We start from the raw sequence: 21,075 nt of genomic DNA on the forward strand, positions 1-21,075 counted from the left end.
TGTGATTTGTTGGTGCATGAAGTGGACAAACAGCTGTTTATGTTTATGGCAAGAATTAGAATGGCCTTTTTACAATTTGCACGTACTTAGATTTTAATTGAATTTAATTAGATTTTAATTTTAGGTTAAAAAATTTAAAAAATAAAATATGAAGGCTGAAAACTTTCAGTGATAATTTTTTTTTATTTATTTGAAATGAACAGTTAATGTTAGATTGGCATTTTTCTTTTTTTAAACATTAATATATCTGATATTACATGTACATTCATAACTGTTTTATTCAGTAAATTAATTGTCAGAAAAAAAAAACAACATAAAAGCCTTGTGTTTTTTTTTTCTTCAGCTGGGCAAACCAAATTGATGTACAGTTGAAGTTGTAATTGGATACTTGTTACATAACTGTCAACAATGGCTGAGAGTTGCTCTGCCTATTGTCATCCACCTGAGACAGGTAGGAAATACTGCTAATCTGCTTTCAGATCTCATTATATTACCACCTATCATTTAAAGAGACCCTGTGTGTGTGTGTGTTCCCTCAGCTGCTTTTACCAGCAGTAGTGCACTTGTGTGACTTTCATTTAATCCGTTTTGTTTTATCGTAATAAATCTATATAACATACTTCAAATTGTGTTATGATTCCTTTGACCTTGTGATCTCCACAACAGTCAGGGATTATTGAGAAGAATGGAAGTTTTATTTGTTTACCTATGGGCAGGTAGCACAATGCTTGCCTCAATATCTTACATGAAGAACCGGTTTTTCTACCTGAATCCCTTGAACCAATGTTAGTTGACTGGGGTGCTATTTTTACCAACCAAGCATGTCTAATGTAAAGATGTGTCTTAATGTTCACCTGTTATCACACCTGACTTAAATGCATGCCGTCCAGTTATAACTGACCCTCTCTTCAGCCAAGGTGTGACACACGGGACGTCAGAGGTGGATTTTTTTTGTTTGGGAAAAAACTTCACGACCTGTACTGACAGGTAAGTAGTGTCACCTCAAGGTGTGCACTTTATTCTGTTAAGTTCACCTGTGCTTCCTGTAGTTCTGTGTTGGCCCACAAGCATGAACTGAGATTTAAAATTTGTGTGACGCTGTCAACATTATATTCTCTAGCATGTCATGACTATTGCTTGTCTTATGTGAACTCATTAGACAAGACTCCAGGTCCGTCATAGCTTTACAGTAGAAAAAAAGGCATTAAGTCGTTGACTGTCTAAGCAGCACCTCATAAATTTCCCAATGTCTCGGTCCCTCCCTGAGTGTACTGATGAATCAGATGTTCCACCCAGTTACATAGATACATCTTTTTGCTCTGTGTTCAAAAACTAATGGAGACGGTCATGCATCCATCTAGATATGTTGGTTTCTTATGATCTTTTTGATGGCACGTGTTGAGCAGTGTAATAACTGTTATTAGTAATGGTCATAGGCTTGTCCATGCAAGGAAGTGGACATGGGATCTGACCACTAAATATCATTTTTAATGGTTGGTTTAAATCAAAAGAGAATGAAGGGAGTACTTTGTCATTTGGACACACAACATTGATTCACTGACTTAACCCTTCTTTTGGTTTTACCTGTAAGCCTTACATATACAAATCATACACAATATGATAATTTTGACTGACTAACAATACTGCAGTGACCCTGAGTATTTTGTTACATCTAGAAAGATGAACATTTTGTAATGGGAGTTCCCTTGCAAATTTAGGTTAGCCACACCTTGTTTACACCCCCCCCCCCCACATCTTTATTTTTACCTGGCCCAAGTCCCGATTCATAGCCTTCAAAACTTTGTAAACATATAAACCCCAAGTTGCAGCGTGTTAAAATATACACATTTTTAGTGCTTACATAGGAGAAGTATGAGACTGAGGACTATAATACATCTTTTATCCTTTCAAAAATAGGCACAGTGAATGCTACCTATCAAGTAATCTGATATACTTGCTGGATCATGCATTCATTGGTGAAATGTTTTCTTTCCTCCACAGTGCTGTCATGTTGTTATATGGTTTAAAGGTACCTGTAAAATGTCTTGTGGAAAACTTTGGAAAATATACTTTTCTTGTCAAAAAATGTGAAAAAAAACTTGGAAAACATTAAATCTACCTTTAGAACGTCAAAATATAATACAAACATGAAATGAGAAATGCACTGCATAGACATTCAGATATACTAGTAATATGGAAAAAAAATTATGTAGTAAGTGAGACAAAGTGGAATACATGTCGTTGACAAAAGAAATATGATACAAAAATATATGATTGTGGGATATTTGTGTAATAGGGTTGCAAATTGCTTCAGTAATTTTATTTGTAGGTATCACTTTCATGTTAGAACTGAATTTGTGTTTATGAAGTCCATAGCAGAACAAACTGAGGCCCATACTAGCAAATCACATGAAGTTGACCACCCTCAAATGGACATTGATACTGGTACTGTTGACCAACTGGTGATTTTTAAAGGTTCTTTCCACTCTACATGTAGCTCCACTCATGCTCATAATGTCAATTAACCTATGTATCAGCGTTTTCTTAAACAGGGATGCCATTTTTACACATTTTGACTACCATTCATTTTGTCTGCTTTTCATGACAACATTTGCAAATAATGTAGCTACCCAGAATAAAAAAAATTCAAGGTTGACAACCCTGCTGTGCACGATGTGTCATGAAAAGGGGGTTGATTTTTACCATTCTGCTGAAGTAATTTTACTCAACCCCCAAAAGATGTTATATGAAATTATGGAATTGGGTTAAAACTGACTAGAATTACAATTACAAGGATAGACCAGTGAAATAGGTTTAGGTTTAGATTTAAAATGGATACCCAAAAGATGCATGCAAATGAGAATGGGTCTTTTATGGCATTTTTTCATTTTGTCAGGTGCATGGTACTGGGAGCTAGATTAAGATGCATTATTAAGCTGAATAATATTTTAACCCTTTAATTATTTAAAAAGAAAAAAAACTAATTTTGTTTAGAAACTTTGTTTTATTGTTTTCATAGTATACGTATATGTTTTGATTTTTTCAGTCATATAAAAAGTCCTCAGATAAACGAAATACTTGATTGTATGAGATTTCTCTCTGAAGGTACAATGCCACCAGTAAAAAAACTGCCATCATAAAAATTTAGAGCTATAATTTTGGTTTGTAATACCTTGTATAAGTTGGTTGGTTAGTCACTCATTTTCTTAAAAAATGGACAAGGCGTAGAACTACATTGTAAAATCATGGTCATTTGTTATAGAAATGATCTACAGCTTAGTGCACCTACATTACCTGTACTCTCACTGAATTGAGACATCATATGCACCAAAACTGACATAAAATGCTGATCTCATATAAAATTGTAATACTTTTTTAATGCTTTGTGATAATTCCCTATCTTGTGGCAAGTAATTAATTCAGTGATGCTAAGAAGCGCAATGACGACACGCTGTATTCTGGGTGGGGGATGGCAATCGTGACAGGAGGAATAAATCACTACAAGTCTTTTTTTCAAACCAGTTTTCCGTGACGGGCTGATATGTGTGCACCTCTCCTGAATTCATTAGTGAAAGTGTAACTGGAACAACAGGAACATCCCCTTGGATTAAGGAGGGGAACAAAAACAGAAAATTTTCAAACTTATTATTGGATTTTTTATTCTGATCTAAAAAGATACCGTAATTGGACTAAAAAAACTTCAATTGGACGTAACATACGTGGGTCAAGTAAGTTAATTTATTCCTTCCATTTTAAAGATTGGTTTGATAGAATTTTTGGATGATGACTTTGATGTCTTCAGGCATATAGTATCTCTAATATTCTAGTTTGGTTACCACCTATGTCTGTTTGAAACTGCTTAAGGGAAGAAAATCAGATAAACTATCATTTGAAAGAATTGAAGTGATTTCCTCACTTTGATAATTAAATTAATGTTAAAATTACAGGAAAAAGATACGTTTTTTATGCTTTTTAGTTAGATATTAATTCCATCTAGTCATAGAAATATAGTCTGGAATTTTAACCATGTTCAAAACTAATTCATGGATATTGTGTCTGAGATATGAATGGTGAAAAAATGGTCAAACTTTGCAAAATGTATGACTTTAATTTTTTTTTATGAATTTAAGGACATTTAAGAATGCAATGCTATTGATGGGAGAACTCTGATACATCTCCCTATATATATATATAAATTACCATAAAAGTAGTACTTACTAATTGATACCTCAACTTCAGTTCTTTTTTCACCTTGTAATTTTTAAGAGTTAATGGTCAGGTAGATAAAATCAAAATAATTATATACTTTAACCACTGAATCTGATTGTCTTAATCTAATCTGACCATGGGCTAAGAGGTTACCATAAAACAGGAGAGGCTATCTAAAGTTGTCATCTTAGCATATCCTGATGGCCAATGGTCACTCTTCAGGGCATTTTGTTTTGGTTTAGACACTTTGTTAACTGATCATATATCTGAAAGGAACTTTATCTGTATCTATATCTGAGATCTTTGTGAGCAGTTACTTTGGTGCATGTGCACTGTTGTTTTATCCACTGGCATTTGGTTCAAATTGTGAATTGTTTGTGGAATCAGTTCATTCTTTTTCAACATTTAGAGAGAAAAAAAAACATAGCACTGTTTAACACAACCAATAAAACATTATGGTTGGTTGATTTTGATATAATTTGTTTCAAACATAAAATACCTCTGAAGGTGACAGAAAAGATGCTCTGCATTAAAAGCAGTGAGTTGAAGACTTTTAGTTAGGAATGCAAACATTGGTGGATTTTATTTGTCTGTAAAAAATGCAAATGAAAATATTAAAACGATGAACTTTATTTTTTTATTTTCTTTTTTCTTTTTGAAATAATGTCTATGGGGAATGAAATATAGCTTCTTTTTTTGTTGAATATATCATTTCATTTTACGGATTGATCTTGAATACCTCTATTTATGAAGTGCTTGAAGATCTTGTATAAAATATATTCATATATTTAAAAAAGCTCAAAATAAGGGTTGTTAAGGATTCGTAAAAAGGCATTTACATAATACTGGGGGACATAAAAGAGGTAGTTTACTTTGAATTATCTCAAGACCTGTCCTCTATCATTCAAATACATGCAAGACTTCATAAAGAATCTTGACCTGGTCTTTAACATTCTGTTTTTCAAAATTCAAATATTTGAAATGTCAGGATGCTGAAGTGTATAGTGATCTGAGTGTAACTAAATGCAAATAGAATGGTCATATGCTCGGGAAAATTTATGCCTGGCAGAAGTCAAGATATGTATTATATTAGAAAATATACTGGGATAAGTAGGCTAGCATTAATTAGCTTTTCAAAGAAATAACAGGTAAAGTTTTAAAATGGTCTTGCATATTTGGATTGTAGTTTTTGTAACAGAGTACTGCAGAGAGGTTATAAAATCTACAAAATGTATGTTCAGAAGTTGATATGCCATGAAGCAGTAGAGAGTAAAATTTCATTGTATTATAACCATTATTTTTTAAAGTTACAAAAATTAACTTTTTAGTTTACCTGATATGCACATTGTTTCTTGAATTAGGCATTTAGTTTTAAGAATAAAATGAGTCAGTACATGAAAATATTGTATAATAAGACCTTCCCAATGTTGGTTATTTTATCAGTACTACTCCCTGCTCATTTCTTGCACTAGATATGTCACTCCTTTTTTGGAGGCCCCTCAACTTCTTTATAGATTGTTTCTTTCTGCCATATTTGGTATATGTATATACAGTACATATCAGGATGCAAAACCTATTATGATTGGTTACCTGGTGCACTGTATATGGGATTTTATTCTAGTCAGTTTTTCTTCAGATACATCAGATTTTAACTCATTGTTAGTGTGAACTATGGTTAATAGATTATAACACTGACAAAAAAAAAAAAGATATTAATAACTTCCCCAGTCACCAAGTGCAGATGTATCTACCATAAGCCAAGACTGGTACGTACTAGTTCCCATCCTTCCCAGAAAAAATTGGTCAAATACAAGTATGTATCACTGCTTGAGCATAAGCTGTAATGGTGAAGCCATCAAACATTTGATTGGAAATTTACAATTTTTTACACATTAAATGCCTGCAGATTGATGGTGCATGTTTAGATATGATAAAACTGAATATTGCGGTTAACGGCCAAATAGACTGTTATTGTATTTCTCTAACAAGTAAAGAATATTTATCATAGAAGTGACTGATGAATGCTAACTTTACATACACACCTGTCCAAAACAATAGGAGTGCCAATAAAATGACACAACGTTGACATATAACAAATCTAGTAACCTGCGATGACTGAGGTGACCAATGAGGAGAGATGTCATACTTGGAGCCATCATGATCTATCAAGGGCTTATTGCTCCCAATCTTGTCGCAACTCGCATGACTAACAAAATTATGGAGGGTTTCTTTTGTTTTCTTATACATACAACACCCTTAATTACAGTGATATGGTCAGACTGTACCGGATTTAATCATGTAATAGAATGCAGGCTATTACCACTTAATGACTCCTAAATGCTTCTTTTAATTAACACTAAGCAGTGTGCACTTGGATTGATTGCTGTGTAATCTGTCGAAAAGGCATATTTTATATGACAGAGTGTCATAGGCTGGTAGAAATATTCAGACAGTTGTAGAGTTTTGGACCTGAGTCAGCAAGGTTTTAAGATAATCTCAAACAGGTTGATGTATTTTTTTCTCCTCAAAGTTTGATTTTTTACGTTCTGTTTATTTTTTATTTATTTATTTTATTTTACAATGGTACATATCTAAAAGGCCACAAAGAGTTGACTACCTGTGTTTGCATGTTTGCACAGGCACCTTAAATACAAGTTTATGTTGAGGCTTGAACCTTTAAATTTTGGGTATCAGCATTCCTGCATTACCTCATCTCATTGGGCAAGTGTATAAAACATGAAGTACTTCTGTATTGCTAGCACACAGGTGGTCAGCAGTGACCAAGGGAGGTAGGTTTCAGTGTGGTAGGTGTGATAGTGTGTTTGAGTTGATAATGTGTTGGATTGTGACAGGGTAAAGGGAAGTTGGTTTGAAGATATTTTGAAAGTACCAACTTTATTTGCACGAGACAGACAGTGTTGATAAACTGAAAGCACCAACTTAAAGTGTCTATGGTTTTAGCTTTATTGCAGATGCTTGGCTTTAATGAAAACTTAGTTACTCTGAGATGAAAATTGTTGAAAGAAAACTTAACAGATTTGTCCTCCTATATTTAAAGTGAAGATCAGGGTAAAAGAAATGGAATATAAAATATGAATGTTCTTCAAAATATTAGCTTTTTAGACCAAAAAGATGTTCAAAAATCATTTACATGTAAATGAAATGTAACTACTTCCCAGCACTGCATTTACAAAGTCAATTGTTTTTAATTATCTTAATTTGGCCACAAACAAACAATCAAAAATCCCTTTTAGTCCTAAATTAAGTCACACCTAAATTCTTAACAATATGTGTCATTTTTTGCCAAATAGATGAGTTATAGCTAGAATTAATGCCACTGTTATGCTGCAAGAGAAAATCAACAGGTAATATATCCAGACTGTAAAGCCTATGGGGAATATCAGTCTCTAATTATGTTTGTATCTGACAGTTTAATAGGCATGTAACAGAATAAGATGATCGCCTAAAGGTTTTGTAGTAGAATATAGTAAAGTAACAGTTATTGATGCCACGGGCCTGTTGCACTTTATGTGGCGGAACTGTTTTTGCTGGGTAACTTGCTTAAGGAACTGTATAGCTCTGTAGAGAAATTTATCTGTAAAGACGGCTTTGGTTTAGGTGTTGTGTTATATTACAGTACCACTGAAGTTGAAGAAGTGGGGTGTTTTGTGTTAGGTAAAGCTCTTAACAAGTATGGTGGTATGGAGAATGGAGAAGAAACATGGTACCACAGTGTGAAAGATGGGGCATCTGGATAAATACTAGTATGTCTACTGCATAAAAGGAAAACAGTCTGGACATGCTTATATTTCATCGTGGGACACAGAGAGAAAAATGCTATGTATGCTTTCCTAACTGTTGTGTACTTTAGTGTGCTAATGGAAGAAAAAGGATGGGTTATACTTTAGGGAGCAGGTAATTGTTTTCATTTGTATATTAATGGAAATGTTTTTTTTTTATTTTTTTTATCATTATTTGGAATAATTGGATTTTTACTGGAAGAGCAACAAGTGGACATTTTTTCTCTTGAGCCAGGATATGTGAAAGTTACTGCAAAGAAATTCAAGATTGAAAGCAGCATTTTTGGAAAAAGTGTGCTAATTTATTTTAGCACAGGAAAAAATTGTAGTAATACATTTATTACATTGTTCAACAAAATAGCAAAATGATGGATCAGAAAAAAAACAATATTTGCAGAAAAAGATAGGCCTTAAATTTGCAAGGTATATACATCTTATTTGTAATCTGAGGACCATTCAACCAAAAACAAATGGAAAGTAACTCTTTACCAGGCATTTTTTTTTTCACAAGATGCCATAACACCAACAAAAGTGCTTTCAATTACGAGGAGTTTGGTTGGTCTTAGGTCAAATGAGGAAACAAAGCCACCTTTTCTTGACTTGAGACTTATGGCAGACAAGAGAGAGAAGAACTGTGCTCATTCAGTCCATTACACACCAGTTAGCAGGCCAGACATGTCCCCAAAGTCATTTATCAGACATCTAATGGGGATGTGCTGCTGTAGTGATATTTATTTTAATGGGACTTGAAAGAATGAGTCACAGTGAACCTGTTTTATTTGCTTTAAGGTGAAACATACAATATTGTACCTGTCCCAAGTTGAAAAAAATAGTTGGACGTTTTTGTCATTGTTTGATGATCATTTAAATTAATAGAAAGATCACTGAGGAAAAATCTATTTTCATTTCCATATCTTATGATTTGATAAATTAAGTGCTTTGTCATTAGTAATCAAAATTGGAATGTTATCATAAAGTTTGATTTTTTATATTGTTTGGGAGCATTTTGGGGAAAATATTTCTAAAGCTTTTAGACTTTGATTTTTCTTGCTTGATTGTACATATCTCTCTAGTTCTTCAGAGTAATTGTTAAGATTTCACCAAAACAAAAAAAACGTAATTAAAAAAGTTCAAAGTTTCATTGTTATATAAAAATCTCAATGTGTTACTGAAATGATACAGAATACAATATTATATGCTGACTTAAGTGTACTGGTACCACCTAAGCTAGTTGCAAGGTAAGTTAGCCATTCAACAGTTATGTAAAAAGCATTCATAGACGTCAACTGTTTTACAATACAGTATGTACCAAAATCAACAGCAGTAGCAGCAGTTGCAGTTTTTTAAGGGACTTAAGCTTGACAGCAACCATGGTTGACTTTCATTACTGTAACCGAATACCCTATAAAATGTACATGGGGGCTTATAAAAGTTACTGTACTAAAGCCAATTTGTTTGGACTAATTAGACTTGCAACCACTTACGTGAAAAAGTTTACATTAATTGATTATTTAGCCAGCATTTATCAGCGACAACAGTGTTATTATAAACATTTCTACATGTCTGTATTGATGGAAAGGTAGTAGATTCACTTAAATGATCTCAGGGATAAGGGTGTGTCCAACTTTTACCAGAAAGGTCTTACTTGGACCATCACTTTTACTACACATCCAGGGTTGGGTCCTGATTGATAATTTCTTGGCCATACAATGTATAATGTAACTGCCACTCTGATTACAAATACATCCCCAGGAGATTAGATGGCTGGGAGAAAACATGCAAGGAGGCCATCAGATTTTCTGAAGGAATGGGCTTGAAGTTACAACCACCCATATAGTTTCAGTACTACTGTACATGCCCCATTGATATATCCACTGCTATAAACAGTCACGATATATAACTTGCCTTTTTAATCAATTTGGAATTTGACTCAAGGGACAGTTTTATCCAGATAACTAGTCTGTGGTGGGGTGGTTATGGGACTGAGGCAAGATTTTTGCGATGATTAACGCACTTCGGCCAACATGCTTCCAGAAAGATATACATGTATAACAACATTCCTCATGTTGGCTTGATACAGAGGAAGAGGAGGTTTTTTGGTGCCTACTTTGAGTCATGTAATTCTACAGTTAATATTAATACAGAACTGGATGTTTTAAGACATGTGGATTACATTTCATGGGGCAGTGGATTAAATTTGGTGCTGATTTGGATGCCTGTTGTCAGTTATACTATGGAATCGGCAAAGGAATGAATGGTCTGATATAATGACAAGAATGATGCCCATTTGTTTATATACTCAAAACATTCTGATACACTTAAAAGTATTATTATTTGGTCTTGTGGCATAACTCCCCATCTAACTGGTGCTGCCATGGTATTCATGTTGTTTCATTGGTGACAATTCAAGGACAAATGTAGTTATATTACGTGACTTCACATGTACAAGAGAGTGTATTATGCTATGCGGTTTGAATTTTCACGGCTATTTAACTATGTACATACACCATTATGGGTGCTAAAGTATGATACTGATGTATTTTGCAGGTAATTAACAAATTAAGATATTATTTTCATCAAGGCATTTAAGAGAAGTTATTCTTTTTGTAATTAATTTCAGAATTTTTCTACCAAGGTTTGCAAAATTACAGAGGATTGTTTAATATCTAGTAGTCTTGCATGCTTATACACTAAATATGATTAAAGTACTTGTTCTAAGGGTAGACAATTACAATGTCCATCATCTGTGATAGACTTTTTAAACGTTATTTCTAAGATGTTTATTTCTTTATTCTAGGCCAAGAAGCACCGAGCGTTGATGGGGTCGGTGAAGATGCCCAACATACAGACAGCAACAAAATGGACGCTGCTTCTTCTGCTGATACAATTACCAAACCATATCTTAGCACAAATAACTCGTAAGTAGATAAAATAATAGACTATTGTTTGTTGCCAATGTTTCTTGGTGCATTGAGTTTCTTTTTTTATTGATCCAAAGCAGAAAGTGATTTTATGATTATTAAGACTACTGTTACAGCTAGTGGAAGTGATTTAAATTTCTAAGTTATACCTGCTGCTGTGGATTTATATCTGAATATGATCTTTGGGCTAATATGGTCTCTTATATGATGTTATTAGACCATATGGATTATTTGTGATTTATCATTCCTTATTGGAAAGAAAGACATCCTGGCAAAAGGATTGTCTTTAAAAATAACAATAACTGTTTGTATTGAAGAACAATTAAGTTATTGCTTTTTTACTCTCACATTGGTGCTGATGAGACTGCCTGTAATGATTTTCACAGTCCACTCAGGCATTAGTTTTTGCAAATATATATATCCTATAGTACAATGTATTCAGTGGGGATTATGTAGAAATGTAAAAATGTTTTGGCATTTGAATGCTATAGATATTTTCACCAAGCTCTAACCAATCCTGGATACTGGACATACACAGAATTAAGCAGATGCTGAGACATGCAACTCAGGTCATTTGTTTTCTGCAGTTATGTAACAAGTGAAGGTATTGGAGGGTTTAATACATGTATTTCCACTTTTTAGGTTTTGTTTTAAGTATGTATTTGCGAAAGTGTGTAGGTCTTTATAGCCAACCTGTAAGACCATCAGCAAATAGACAGCAGAGCAAGCTTGAGCTTCTATAGACACCACAATTATTGCTTTATCATATTGTATTTGTTTAAAGGCCAAATCATTCAAGTTAGACTTGACCCCACACAGCCTCAATTTTAGCTCATTTAGATATTAAAAGTCTTCTAACAGTTTTTTATGCAACAGGAGCTACTTGTACTATACAAATAAACAGAAAGCAAAAAGCTAGTTCTGTTTGCAAATCTTGAATACTTTGACCTATTTGCTTTGAATTCATCTTTGAAAGAGCATCATGCACTTACCTTGATATACTATAGATATAGACAAGACAATCATGCTCTGCATTTAAATTCTTTTTTTATCAACCTCAGGTAGACAAATGGTTAGAGAGCCAGGAGAGGGGTGTTTTCTAGTTATTATTTCAACAGGAAATTATTCTCAGCACATAATTTTTTAGGGAGAGGACATGATAGTATTTCATATTTGAAAAGCATTTAATACTTAATTTGGAGGGGGGGGGAGGCAAAATTTTATGGCATTCAAAAGACTTTCAAAATCATACTTACAGGTATCTTTATTGCAAAAGAATATTTGCATAAAAAAGAGGAAAAATCATTTAAATTTAGATGGGTTTTTGTTTTTGCAAGTTATGATGTAAGATCTGATGTAATGTATTAAATAATTCCGGAGGAACTATTGATAGAATTGATTAACTTGTTCACGCCTAAATTTCCTATATATATGAAACATAAATGTCTGTTGTGAATACTGTTTTTTACCACATGTGATTGGCATTATTGGATGTCATTTTCTCTAAAGAACAGAGTTAGGCAGGTCATTAAGTTCTTCTAACATTAGCTCACTTATTAATAAATAAGAAAATCACTTTAAATATATTTTATATTTCATGTTTATTGCTTGGGCCATCATAAGCTTCCAAAATAACCCAGTCCTAATTGCTCCATACTCTGTGAACAAGTTTGCAAAACATCATTAAATGGCCCCTCATCTGTGTCATATTTTGAATATTTAACACAACTAAAATTCATACCCCCTTTTAAAGTGGAAAAAAATACTCTTCAAGACTTCAAAGACAGGTAGCAACAGGTAATGACTAATGTTGATGTCTTAAATGAAGTAAAATTAACCACATCTGTGGAATATTTTACACCCCTTTGTTGAAATGATAGCAAATATACTTATGTTAATGACTGCAGAGGCTTGCACTCCTTTTATAAAAAGGTGTTTATAGCTAGGGCAGCAAACCCATTTGTTGCATGACTAATTGACAAAGAATGCAGTTATTGGCTAAAATTTATTTCAAAATTGATATAAGATATGAAAAATTGCACTGATATCAACTTAAGTTTTTAGTTCAAATTTTGTTGCATTGCAATGGCTCTATTTAAGTTTCATTTAATATAAAAAAGAAAGAGAAGTCTTCATCAAAATAAAAATAAAAAAAACTACCTTTAATTGCATTTAAATTTCAAAAAAAATATATTACATTAACTTCTGATGTTTTTTGGTAAGCAGAAGTAAATGCCAGTATCAGAGATTAGCCTACACAATTTCATTAACCCGAAAGTGTATATTTTGTGTTAAATATTTCGGTATATAACACATGTTACTGCAACATGGCATAAGAAAGCCCATCGTGCATGAAATCAGTGGGGCGTAAATAATGTGGTGCATTACTTGTCTGTCTCAGCTGACCCAGTCTAATATGAATTGATGGTGAAACATATTGGGGGTTAAAGCTATATATATAAACATGAAACAAATATGACAGGTATCAGTTGTTATTGGATAAAAATAGCTACTGTGAAAAGGAAGGGAAGTCACCTGTGATATATGTGACAAAAATGCATTTTCTATATTTTTTTAAACAGTTTATTTTTAAATTTCGACCTAAAATTGTTATGCCAATAGTTGTACCCTTTTGTTATTGTATATATGTGAAGTTGCATTAATTGACCTGTTTTGAATGTGGATTTAAACAAATAGAGTATCCATAGTTAACTTTTTTTACAGGAAAAATGAACATGCTTATGTAAATGCAGAAGGGTCATAATTTCAGAAGATATTAGGGAAGTGCTATGGAAGCAATTTGAAAAGGAGGGGTTTTCTGAAAAAATTGATCCTTTCACCTCTTTATTTAACCAAATTTGAGAAATGAAATAGAACCTAGATCAAATTTTGATCCAGAACATCTTTTCTAGACATATGAGTGGTTCTTGTGAACCCCTGATCCTGCCTGTATATTCTTTGTTGAATGCTTATTTGAAGTTGTCTTTGTTTTCAGCATGCACAGCCAAAGGTAGTGCGGCAGGCCAGGGTGAAAACCTGGTGCTAAGAGTTCAAGTATATGAAGCCACAGCTGATGGTAAGTGGGCTGGGGATAGAAAGGCATGAATGTTGAGATATATGTGAACTTCTTTAAAGGATTTTTTTGTGTTTTTGTCCAGGAAAGCAAAGATTTTACTGTTAGATTTTTTAGCCAAATTAAAGGGAAGATATTACTTTTGTCCATTATTGATATTTTCAAAACTGTGTATAATTATTTACTTGAAAAAGAGGATCAGTAATGCTGTGGTTTTGTACATTTGATTTCTCGAAAAGGGGATTGATTGGATTGTAATCCTATGCTCTCTCTCTATATTTGCCTTCAGAGCTGAATGTATTTAGTTCAGACTACTATGATGAAATCCAGCTATATGGGGCTCATGGACAAAATATGCAGCTCGTTCTGGAAAATTCTGCCAAAACGAAGCATGTAAATGATGTCAACGATTACTTCACTGTGGAGTATGCTGGAGGACAGAACAGAATTAGGCTAAAAAGACCTATAGATAGAGATGTAAGAAAAAATGACCAGTGAAAACACTTACTCAGCTAACACACTATTCCACATGTATGTATGGCTGGTACATCCAATACATTCTTTGAAACACTGGCACACCTAACATATTCCTGTTCTCTGTGTCATTCATTATTTATTTCATTTATTATTATTGTTATTTTTTTTTTTTTGCTTTTGCTTTATGCCAATATCCTGTCACTTAATTGATGAACTTTCATCTTTTTCTTAATGTGTTATTGGCAATTTTCATTCATGTTGCCACATCAGTTTTCTGTTTTTTTTTTATCAATTTGAAAATTAATATAGTTTGTTGAGCTAATGGAATTTTGGTACATTTTTCAGGGTAGTAGTGCAGACACCAAAGATGATGTAGATTTAATAGAATTCCACATTAAGTGTACCCCCACACAGGTAAGATGAAATGGTTTGTGATTTTTGGCTTATGAGACAAAGTAACAAGTAAATGCAGCAGACTTAAAATAACTTTTTTAAGTCGGGCAAAAATGCAAGTTAAGCAGTGTTTATATTAAATTCAATTCATATTAAAGCAAATATTAATTCCTTAAGATTTGTTTAAGATTATTTTTTGAGTTATAAGATACTAGTTTTTGATTAGATATTGATTTTAATAAATTTGTATAATCTTCTAAATTTTGAAGAGTTTGAGAAACATTGGTTATTATTTTTTATCTGACATAATTTCTTAAGTCCTTGTATCTTATTCCAAACTTTTACCTAAAGTTTTTTCAATTTCAGGGAGAAGCCACAATCTATGTAACACACATGACTATTTTAGATAAAAATGACAATGCACCAGAGTTTAAGATACCATTTGGGGGATATAAAGTATCTATTAGTGAAGTGAGTACTGCATTCAAATTACAGAGCTCAAGATACCCTGAGGATTTGACTAATTGTTAACTTGTATCAGGGATGAATTGACAAGAAATTGTGCTTTTTGTTTTCATAAGCCAAAGCATATTATCTTCAGCATTTGAAAATTGAAAATTGTAGTAATGTTATATTTGATATGGTTGGGAGTTAGCTAGAAAATCTGCTATTGAAAAAGATAAAGGGCTCATATAACAATACATGAAATAAGTGTCACCTTTATGTTTATAGGGCCCATTAGAGCAAAGTGAATAATTTACTGCTGTCTGTTTCAGTTGTCTCCTGTTGGCTCAGAAATCTACAACAAAATCTCTGCCACAGATAGAGATGCTTTAGACAACAAGGAAGTGGATTTTAAAGTGGAACAGGGAGATGGTGGACCTGTAAGTGTTTGGTTATTGATACTTCTCGTAGTTAATAGCAGGCCTGTAGCCAGTAGTTCCAAAAGGGGAATAAAGTTCATCTTTGTTGACTCAACCTGAGAATTCGGTTAGAACCTAGGAGAATATAAAATTTTTAGTCAAATTTTCACGACTAAAAGAACAGTCCCTTTGACTCTCATACCACCCAAATAGCATCTGATACATAACAAGGATAGATTTAAGAAGTAAAAAGTTTCAAAGGTAGACAGTGTTTTTTTGTAATACAATGTACATGAAATCCTACTAATTTCATTTAAAAAGTGATTTGCGGTCAGTGCTTTACATGGCACTGGTGGGATGGATATTTGTTAATATTCCATGGTCCAAAGTCAGTACTTACTTAACTTTTTGTGCTGTTTTCCAGAATGATGGTTTCAATTACTTCATCATCACTCTGCCTCGTCAAGGGCAGGTCAGGGTCAGAGAGCCTCTGGACTATGAGAGCATGGTCAGTCCATACTATCTGGTCAGGATTTCTGCCAGGGTAAGATTATTCATTGTGCAGATTACAATTCTAAGTAGATTGAATGGATTCTTGACATGGTTAGGATTCGAAGAGGCATGTTTTGAAGAATTTGTCCATAGGATCTGAAATGAGATGGATCAAGGATGTAGAAATCTGTTATATTGTTAAAAAAAAGGATATATTCCTGTTTTTTATGGTTTGCTTGTATACATTGCTATCTGTTATTTTTAAAGCAACCGGTATTGGTAAGTTTTCTTGTTATTTATTATTTTTAAGTTCATTACACATTTTTTTCTGAGTCTTTTGTTATTTTTTTTAGAAATTTTTTCACTAGACTCGCGCTCCCACAGTAATATGTTGAATGTTTTTCATTTGCTTAGTGCTTTGTAGTTGTCAAATTTAGAGAATTTTTATTGTGTTCATTTGAAACAAAACTGTAATGCTCATTTCCATTGTCACATTTCTCTTACACTTCACTAAAACTAAAAGCAATTCTCATATATTTTACTTCCCTTGACTTACAGCCATGCCTTTTGATCATTACATATTATTAATATGCCACATTTCTTTTAGGACAAAGGGCAGCCATCCCGAGTGGCATATGCTACCCTGAATATCACCATACTAGATGGCGATGACCTGCCGCCTGTGTTTACCTATGCTGGTTGTGTGGCATACGAAGACCTGTGTATCAATCCACAGTATACTGCCAGAGTTCTCAACAACCGGGTGGTAATTATTCAAATCTGCTTCTTTAAGTCCTTAGTTGTAGAGAAAAGTATCCTTCCCTTTTCAAAAATAAGTTGTGATACTTTGTCTGAAAATACTGAATTGAGCAAATTTGGTAGCTGTTTATTATTAATTGAGTGAGGTAGATTGGAATTTTTATTAAGCAGTCAGTTTTCTTTCTACAAGATAATATCGGACGGCTTTATAAGTAACCTACAAAGTTTTCAGTATACGAAGAGATATATGTTGCATTTTGGTAACTGCTGTTTCTCATTTACCCTTTCTCTGATTTCAAAAACACTTAACAGAGATAGGAGTTTGTTTTAAGTTATTTTTAAACTTTTTGTAGCTTAAATCAGTATGTGATGTAATTGCCAATATTTTGTTAACATTCTCCCAGACACAGTGACACCCGCTGTCTGCCAATTTGCCTAACACATCAACACATTCAGCAGTCTCATCTACCACAATATGACAAAATGATTGAACTTTCTCTTTCAGACTCCTGGTGTTTTGAACATTGAACCAGAACCTATAGTAGCTGTAGACAGAGACAAAATGATTGATAATTCTATTAAATACTCCTTTGTGGATGGTAAGTCTGACAACAATTCCAGTGTATTTAATGGTAATAATTATGAATGCATTGAAAATAATATCTTAGATATTTCTCCTTCTTGCATAGGTTAACTAGTTATGTTTTCATAAGAATGTTACTACCAATGTACCTATGTAAATGTATTAAGATATAAATACTGTATAAACTATTGTTTCAGTATAACTCTTTGTCTGTAGAAGAATTACCTGATGAATACTTAAGATATTTGATAAAAAGTTATCTTGTTTTTTTTTTTCAGGCACACCTAGTAACTACAGCTCTTACTTTCAAATTGACCAAAATACTGGGTCAGTTCGCCAGTTGCTGCCTGTCAGTCACTTCTTTGTCAAAGAGTTTGAGATTACTGTCAAGGTAATTAATTGCTTATGATGTCTTACGAATATGTTAGGTAAATGCACCAGCCTTCTATACACAAGCTTCTATTTATTTCTTACCCAATATATTACATAAGCAGAAAAAGCATCTTATACATGTCTTATATTCCACTAAAACATTTTTGCTTCTTTTGCTGTTATATCATGTATCAAACATAAATGTTAATATCAGTTCTTATTTATGATCATTACCATTATTATGACTTAAATTTTAATCTGCCTCATATTATAACATGTACTGCATCCTTTCTTAGGCTGAGGAAGACTCACTGAACAAGCGCTATGAGACAGCCACTCTGACAATATCTGTTGGTACAGTGAACGTCAACCCACCAAGTATATCCAGTTCCTATGGCTCATTCATAGGGTATGTCAGTGAAGTGGCGCCCGTGGGAACAAGAGTTAAGAACTCTGCGGGTACACGGGATCTGCAGCTGGTGGTCACTGATCTGGATTTGGTAAGTCCAGGCCACATATATATATGGAATAAATGTTTAGTGGTAACAAACAGACAAATTTGTTGCTTAGATGCACATGCATTAAATTTATTTTCTATACTGTGTGAATATTTGCTGTTTTGATATTGATATGAGTCACTAAATTACTTGAATATGTTTGTCATATTGTACTTAAATTTTTATTTTTTTTGCTCTGTGACAACATTGACTGTATAATACTGTTTACCACTGTTTACACATTTTTTTTGCTTTTCTCTAAAAACCTAGTGCCTTACCTCTCCTCTTCATCACAATATGTATTCTTAATTTTCTACAGTTCCCAATGTTCTTTGTTTTTTACAGGCTCCTGGTGACCCCCCTCAGAACTACATTTATACAGTGTCTGGCACTGGAGCATTCACAGTCAATGATCAGGGGGTTGTAACAGTGGCTGGAGCACTGGACTATGAAGAGCAACAACAGGTCACATTTACTGTAAGTGCTTGGTTCTAAGGTCTGAACATTCGAGTAATCTTATCTTTACTTTGAAAAACTTTGCAGCAACCACGTGCATTATGATTTGATACATTTTGCCTTGTGATTTGGGTAATTCATTTAAAAAGGCCAGAAGTTTTGATGTTTTTAACTGCTAATGTCTGCGAGTTACAGTCATGCACAAAGAGCTAGACTTAATAACAGAATTTCTGGTCTCTCAGTAGTTTGAATGAAATATGAAGATATACAGTTCTTAACATGTCATTATGATTACATACCAGGTAACTGTAACAGAGGCAGATACAGCAGAGCAAAGATCAAGCACAGTGCCAGTGACTGTAAATATCAGAGATGCCAACGACAACAGCCCTTTATTTGAGAGTAACATCTACCGTGCTACTGTACAGAAGACACCTGTTTCTGTTCCTGTGGTCCAGGTAGAGATATATTATGTTTTTTTATTGATTGCATTTGGGATGATTTTTTTGAAAATTAAACAATTAGTTAGGTTACTATACTGAAGAGCTGTGTCTTAGCATGTACCAGGTAGATACACCTTGATACTTTTGGTTGGTAATAAAAGGGGCAAAAGTCATGCTAAAAATTTGGTGGAATGACCCTTTTATGATATTCTTGCTTATAATACCAGTAATACATTGTACCTGTAGGTTGTTGCAACTGATGGCGATAGCGGTGAAAGTGGGCGTGTGACATACTCCATATTGTCCGAGGACAATGGGTTCCAGTCTTCCTTCCGTATCAACCCCAACACTGGTCACATCAATACCCAGGCAGAGCTGTCCCCAAGCCTGGCACCATATGTACTCACAGTACAGGCCTCTGATAATGCCCCAAACCCAGCAGACAGAAAGTGAGTTTATTGTTAACAGAATGATACAACACAGAAAGAGATTAAGGCATATTTTCACAGTAATTAACACTAAATTATTGTTTAATGCAACTATACGGAAATGTGTGGACAGGCTTTTAGGTCTTTTCAAAGAAAAACAATTGTGTACTGTTAAATGAATGGTTTGATTCAGGAATCGATTTTTGGAGACTGCATCTGATGTCAGAAGTGAAGGATGATCCATTTTGTAAGATGGATTCCACCATCTAAAAACCAAGCCATCTAAACCAGTGTCATTTTTGTTGGTTGTCCAATCTTAATTCTGTTTTTGATATTATGAGCACAAAGTAGCACAATAAAAAGAAATGGAATTGGCATTGAATTGCACAGTAAGTGGTTGACAATTTTTTTCTTTATTCCAGTACTGCCAATGCTATTGTGATGGTGTTTGTAAATGACACCAGAAGTGATGGGCGGCCATCTTTCTCCAGCTCAGAGTACAACATTGCAGTCAGTGAGGGTGTGCTGGTTAATTCCAACATTTTCCAAGCCCCTGTAAGTATGGCTGTGTTACACTGAACACAACAGAGTTGAAGTACATCCAAACACATTGTAGAATTGTCACAACTAGCACAATGAAGCCATAATAGAAAATAGGGGAATGGAGCAAATAATATCATGGCTTGAAATATTCAACATCAACATTTTTGAGAGTGCACTTGACAAGTGTAAGATTATTTTGTTAAAACACTTTATACAATACACTTAGTGCATTTCATTACCAGAATATGTGTTTTAATATTTTCCTCTTCTATTGTTAGGCATCACACCCAAATAACGATAGGCTAAGGTTCTCCATCTTGAGTGGAAACACAGGCAACATGTTTACAATTGATGCTTCCAAGTACGTATCTAAAAAGTTCTACCTATTACATCATGATATGTTAAACAGAATATCTGGTGACATATAGAGTAGCAGAAGAAATCTTCAATTGATAGGTCAATTAAGACATTTTTGCCTGAATACATGATTAAAACTGAAATGCATAAGAATCATAACTGATAACATAGCGTTAATAGAGGCCTTTAATGATTCTGAAGTGTGATGGTTGTCAGATATAAATGATATTAGTTCTGTTCTTCGTTTCAGTGCATATCTGGGGGGTATAGTTCGAAACAGCCAGCCACTTGATAGAGAAACAGTTTCAAGATACACTTTGGTCCTGAAGGCAGAAGATAATAGTGGAAATGTGAGTGATTTGCCATTTCAGATTTTGTTTTTAAAACAGTTAATGCAGTGGGAATTTTG

General features: G+C 33.7%; 1 protein-coding gene across 5 annotated transcripts in view; it reads left to right on the forward strand.

Annotated features, from left to right (window-relative positions):
• The first annotated feature begins 736 nt into the window (after positions 1–736).
• Positions 737–21,075, forward strand: part of LOC106157571 (uncharacterized) — a 112,566-nt gene continuing 92,227 nt past the window's right edge. For 2 of the 5 annotated variants that reach the window (XM_087003715.1, XM_087003718.1), the window contains exons 1-18: positions 739–987; positions 10,807–10,927; positions 13,926–14,006; positions 14,293–14,480; positions 14,826–14,894; positions 15,240–15,344; positions 15,650–15,757; positions 16,161–16,280; positions 16,836–16,994; positions 17,493–17,586; positions 17,849–17,961; positions 18,239–18,442; positions 18,785–18,916; positions 19,198–19,353; positions 19,585–19,787; positions 20,189–20,321; positions 20,588–20,670; positions 20,917–21,016. In XM_087003715.1, the coding sequence (XP_086859841.1) occupies positions 10,828–10,927; positions 13,926–14,006; positions 14,293–14,480; positions 14,826–14,894; positions 15,240–15,344; positions 15,650–15,757; positions 16,161–16,280; positions 16,836–16,994; positions 17,493–17,586; positions 17,849–17,961; positions 18,239–18,442; positions 18,785–18,916; positions 19,198–19,353; positions 19,585–19,787; positions 20,189–20,321; positions 20,588–20,670; positions 20,917–21,016 (2,148 nt within the window). In that variant the 5' untranslated portion in view covers positions 739–987; positions 10,807–10,827. Of the gene's footprint in view, positions 988–3,554; positions 3,729–10,806; positions 10,928–13,925; positions 14,007–14,292; positions 14,481–14,825; positions 14,895–15,239; positions 15,345–15,649; positions 15,758–16,160; positions 16,281–16,835; positions 16,995–17,492; positions 17,587–17,848; positions 17,962–18,238; positions 18,443–18,784; positions 18,917–19,197; positions 19,354–19,584; positions 19,788–20,188; positions 20,322–20,587; positions 20,671–20,916; positions 21,017–21,075 lie in introns of those variants that run through there. The other 3 variants (XM_087003717.1, XM_087003719.1, XM_087003716.1) reach the window with 3 other exon arrangements.

This window comes from Lingula anatina, chromosome 2 (genome assembly GCF_051362555.1).
Source record: "Lingula anatina isolate TDL-2025a chromosome 2, LinAna3.0, whole genome shotgun sequence".
NCBI lineage: Eukaryota > Metazoa > Brachiopoda > Lingulata > Lingulida > Lingulidae > Lingula > Lingula anatina.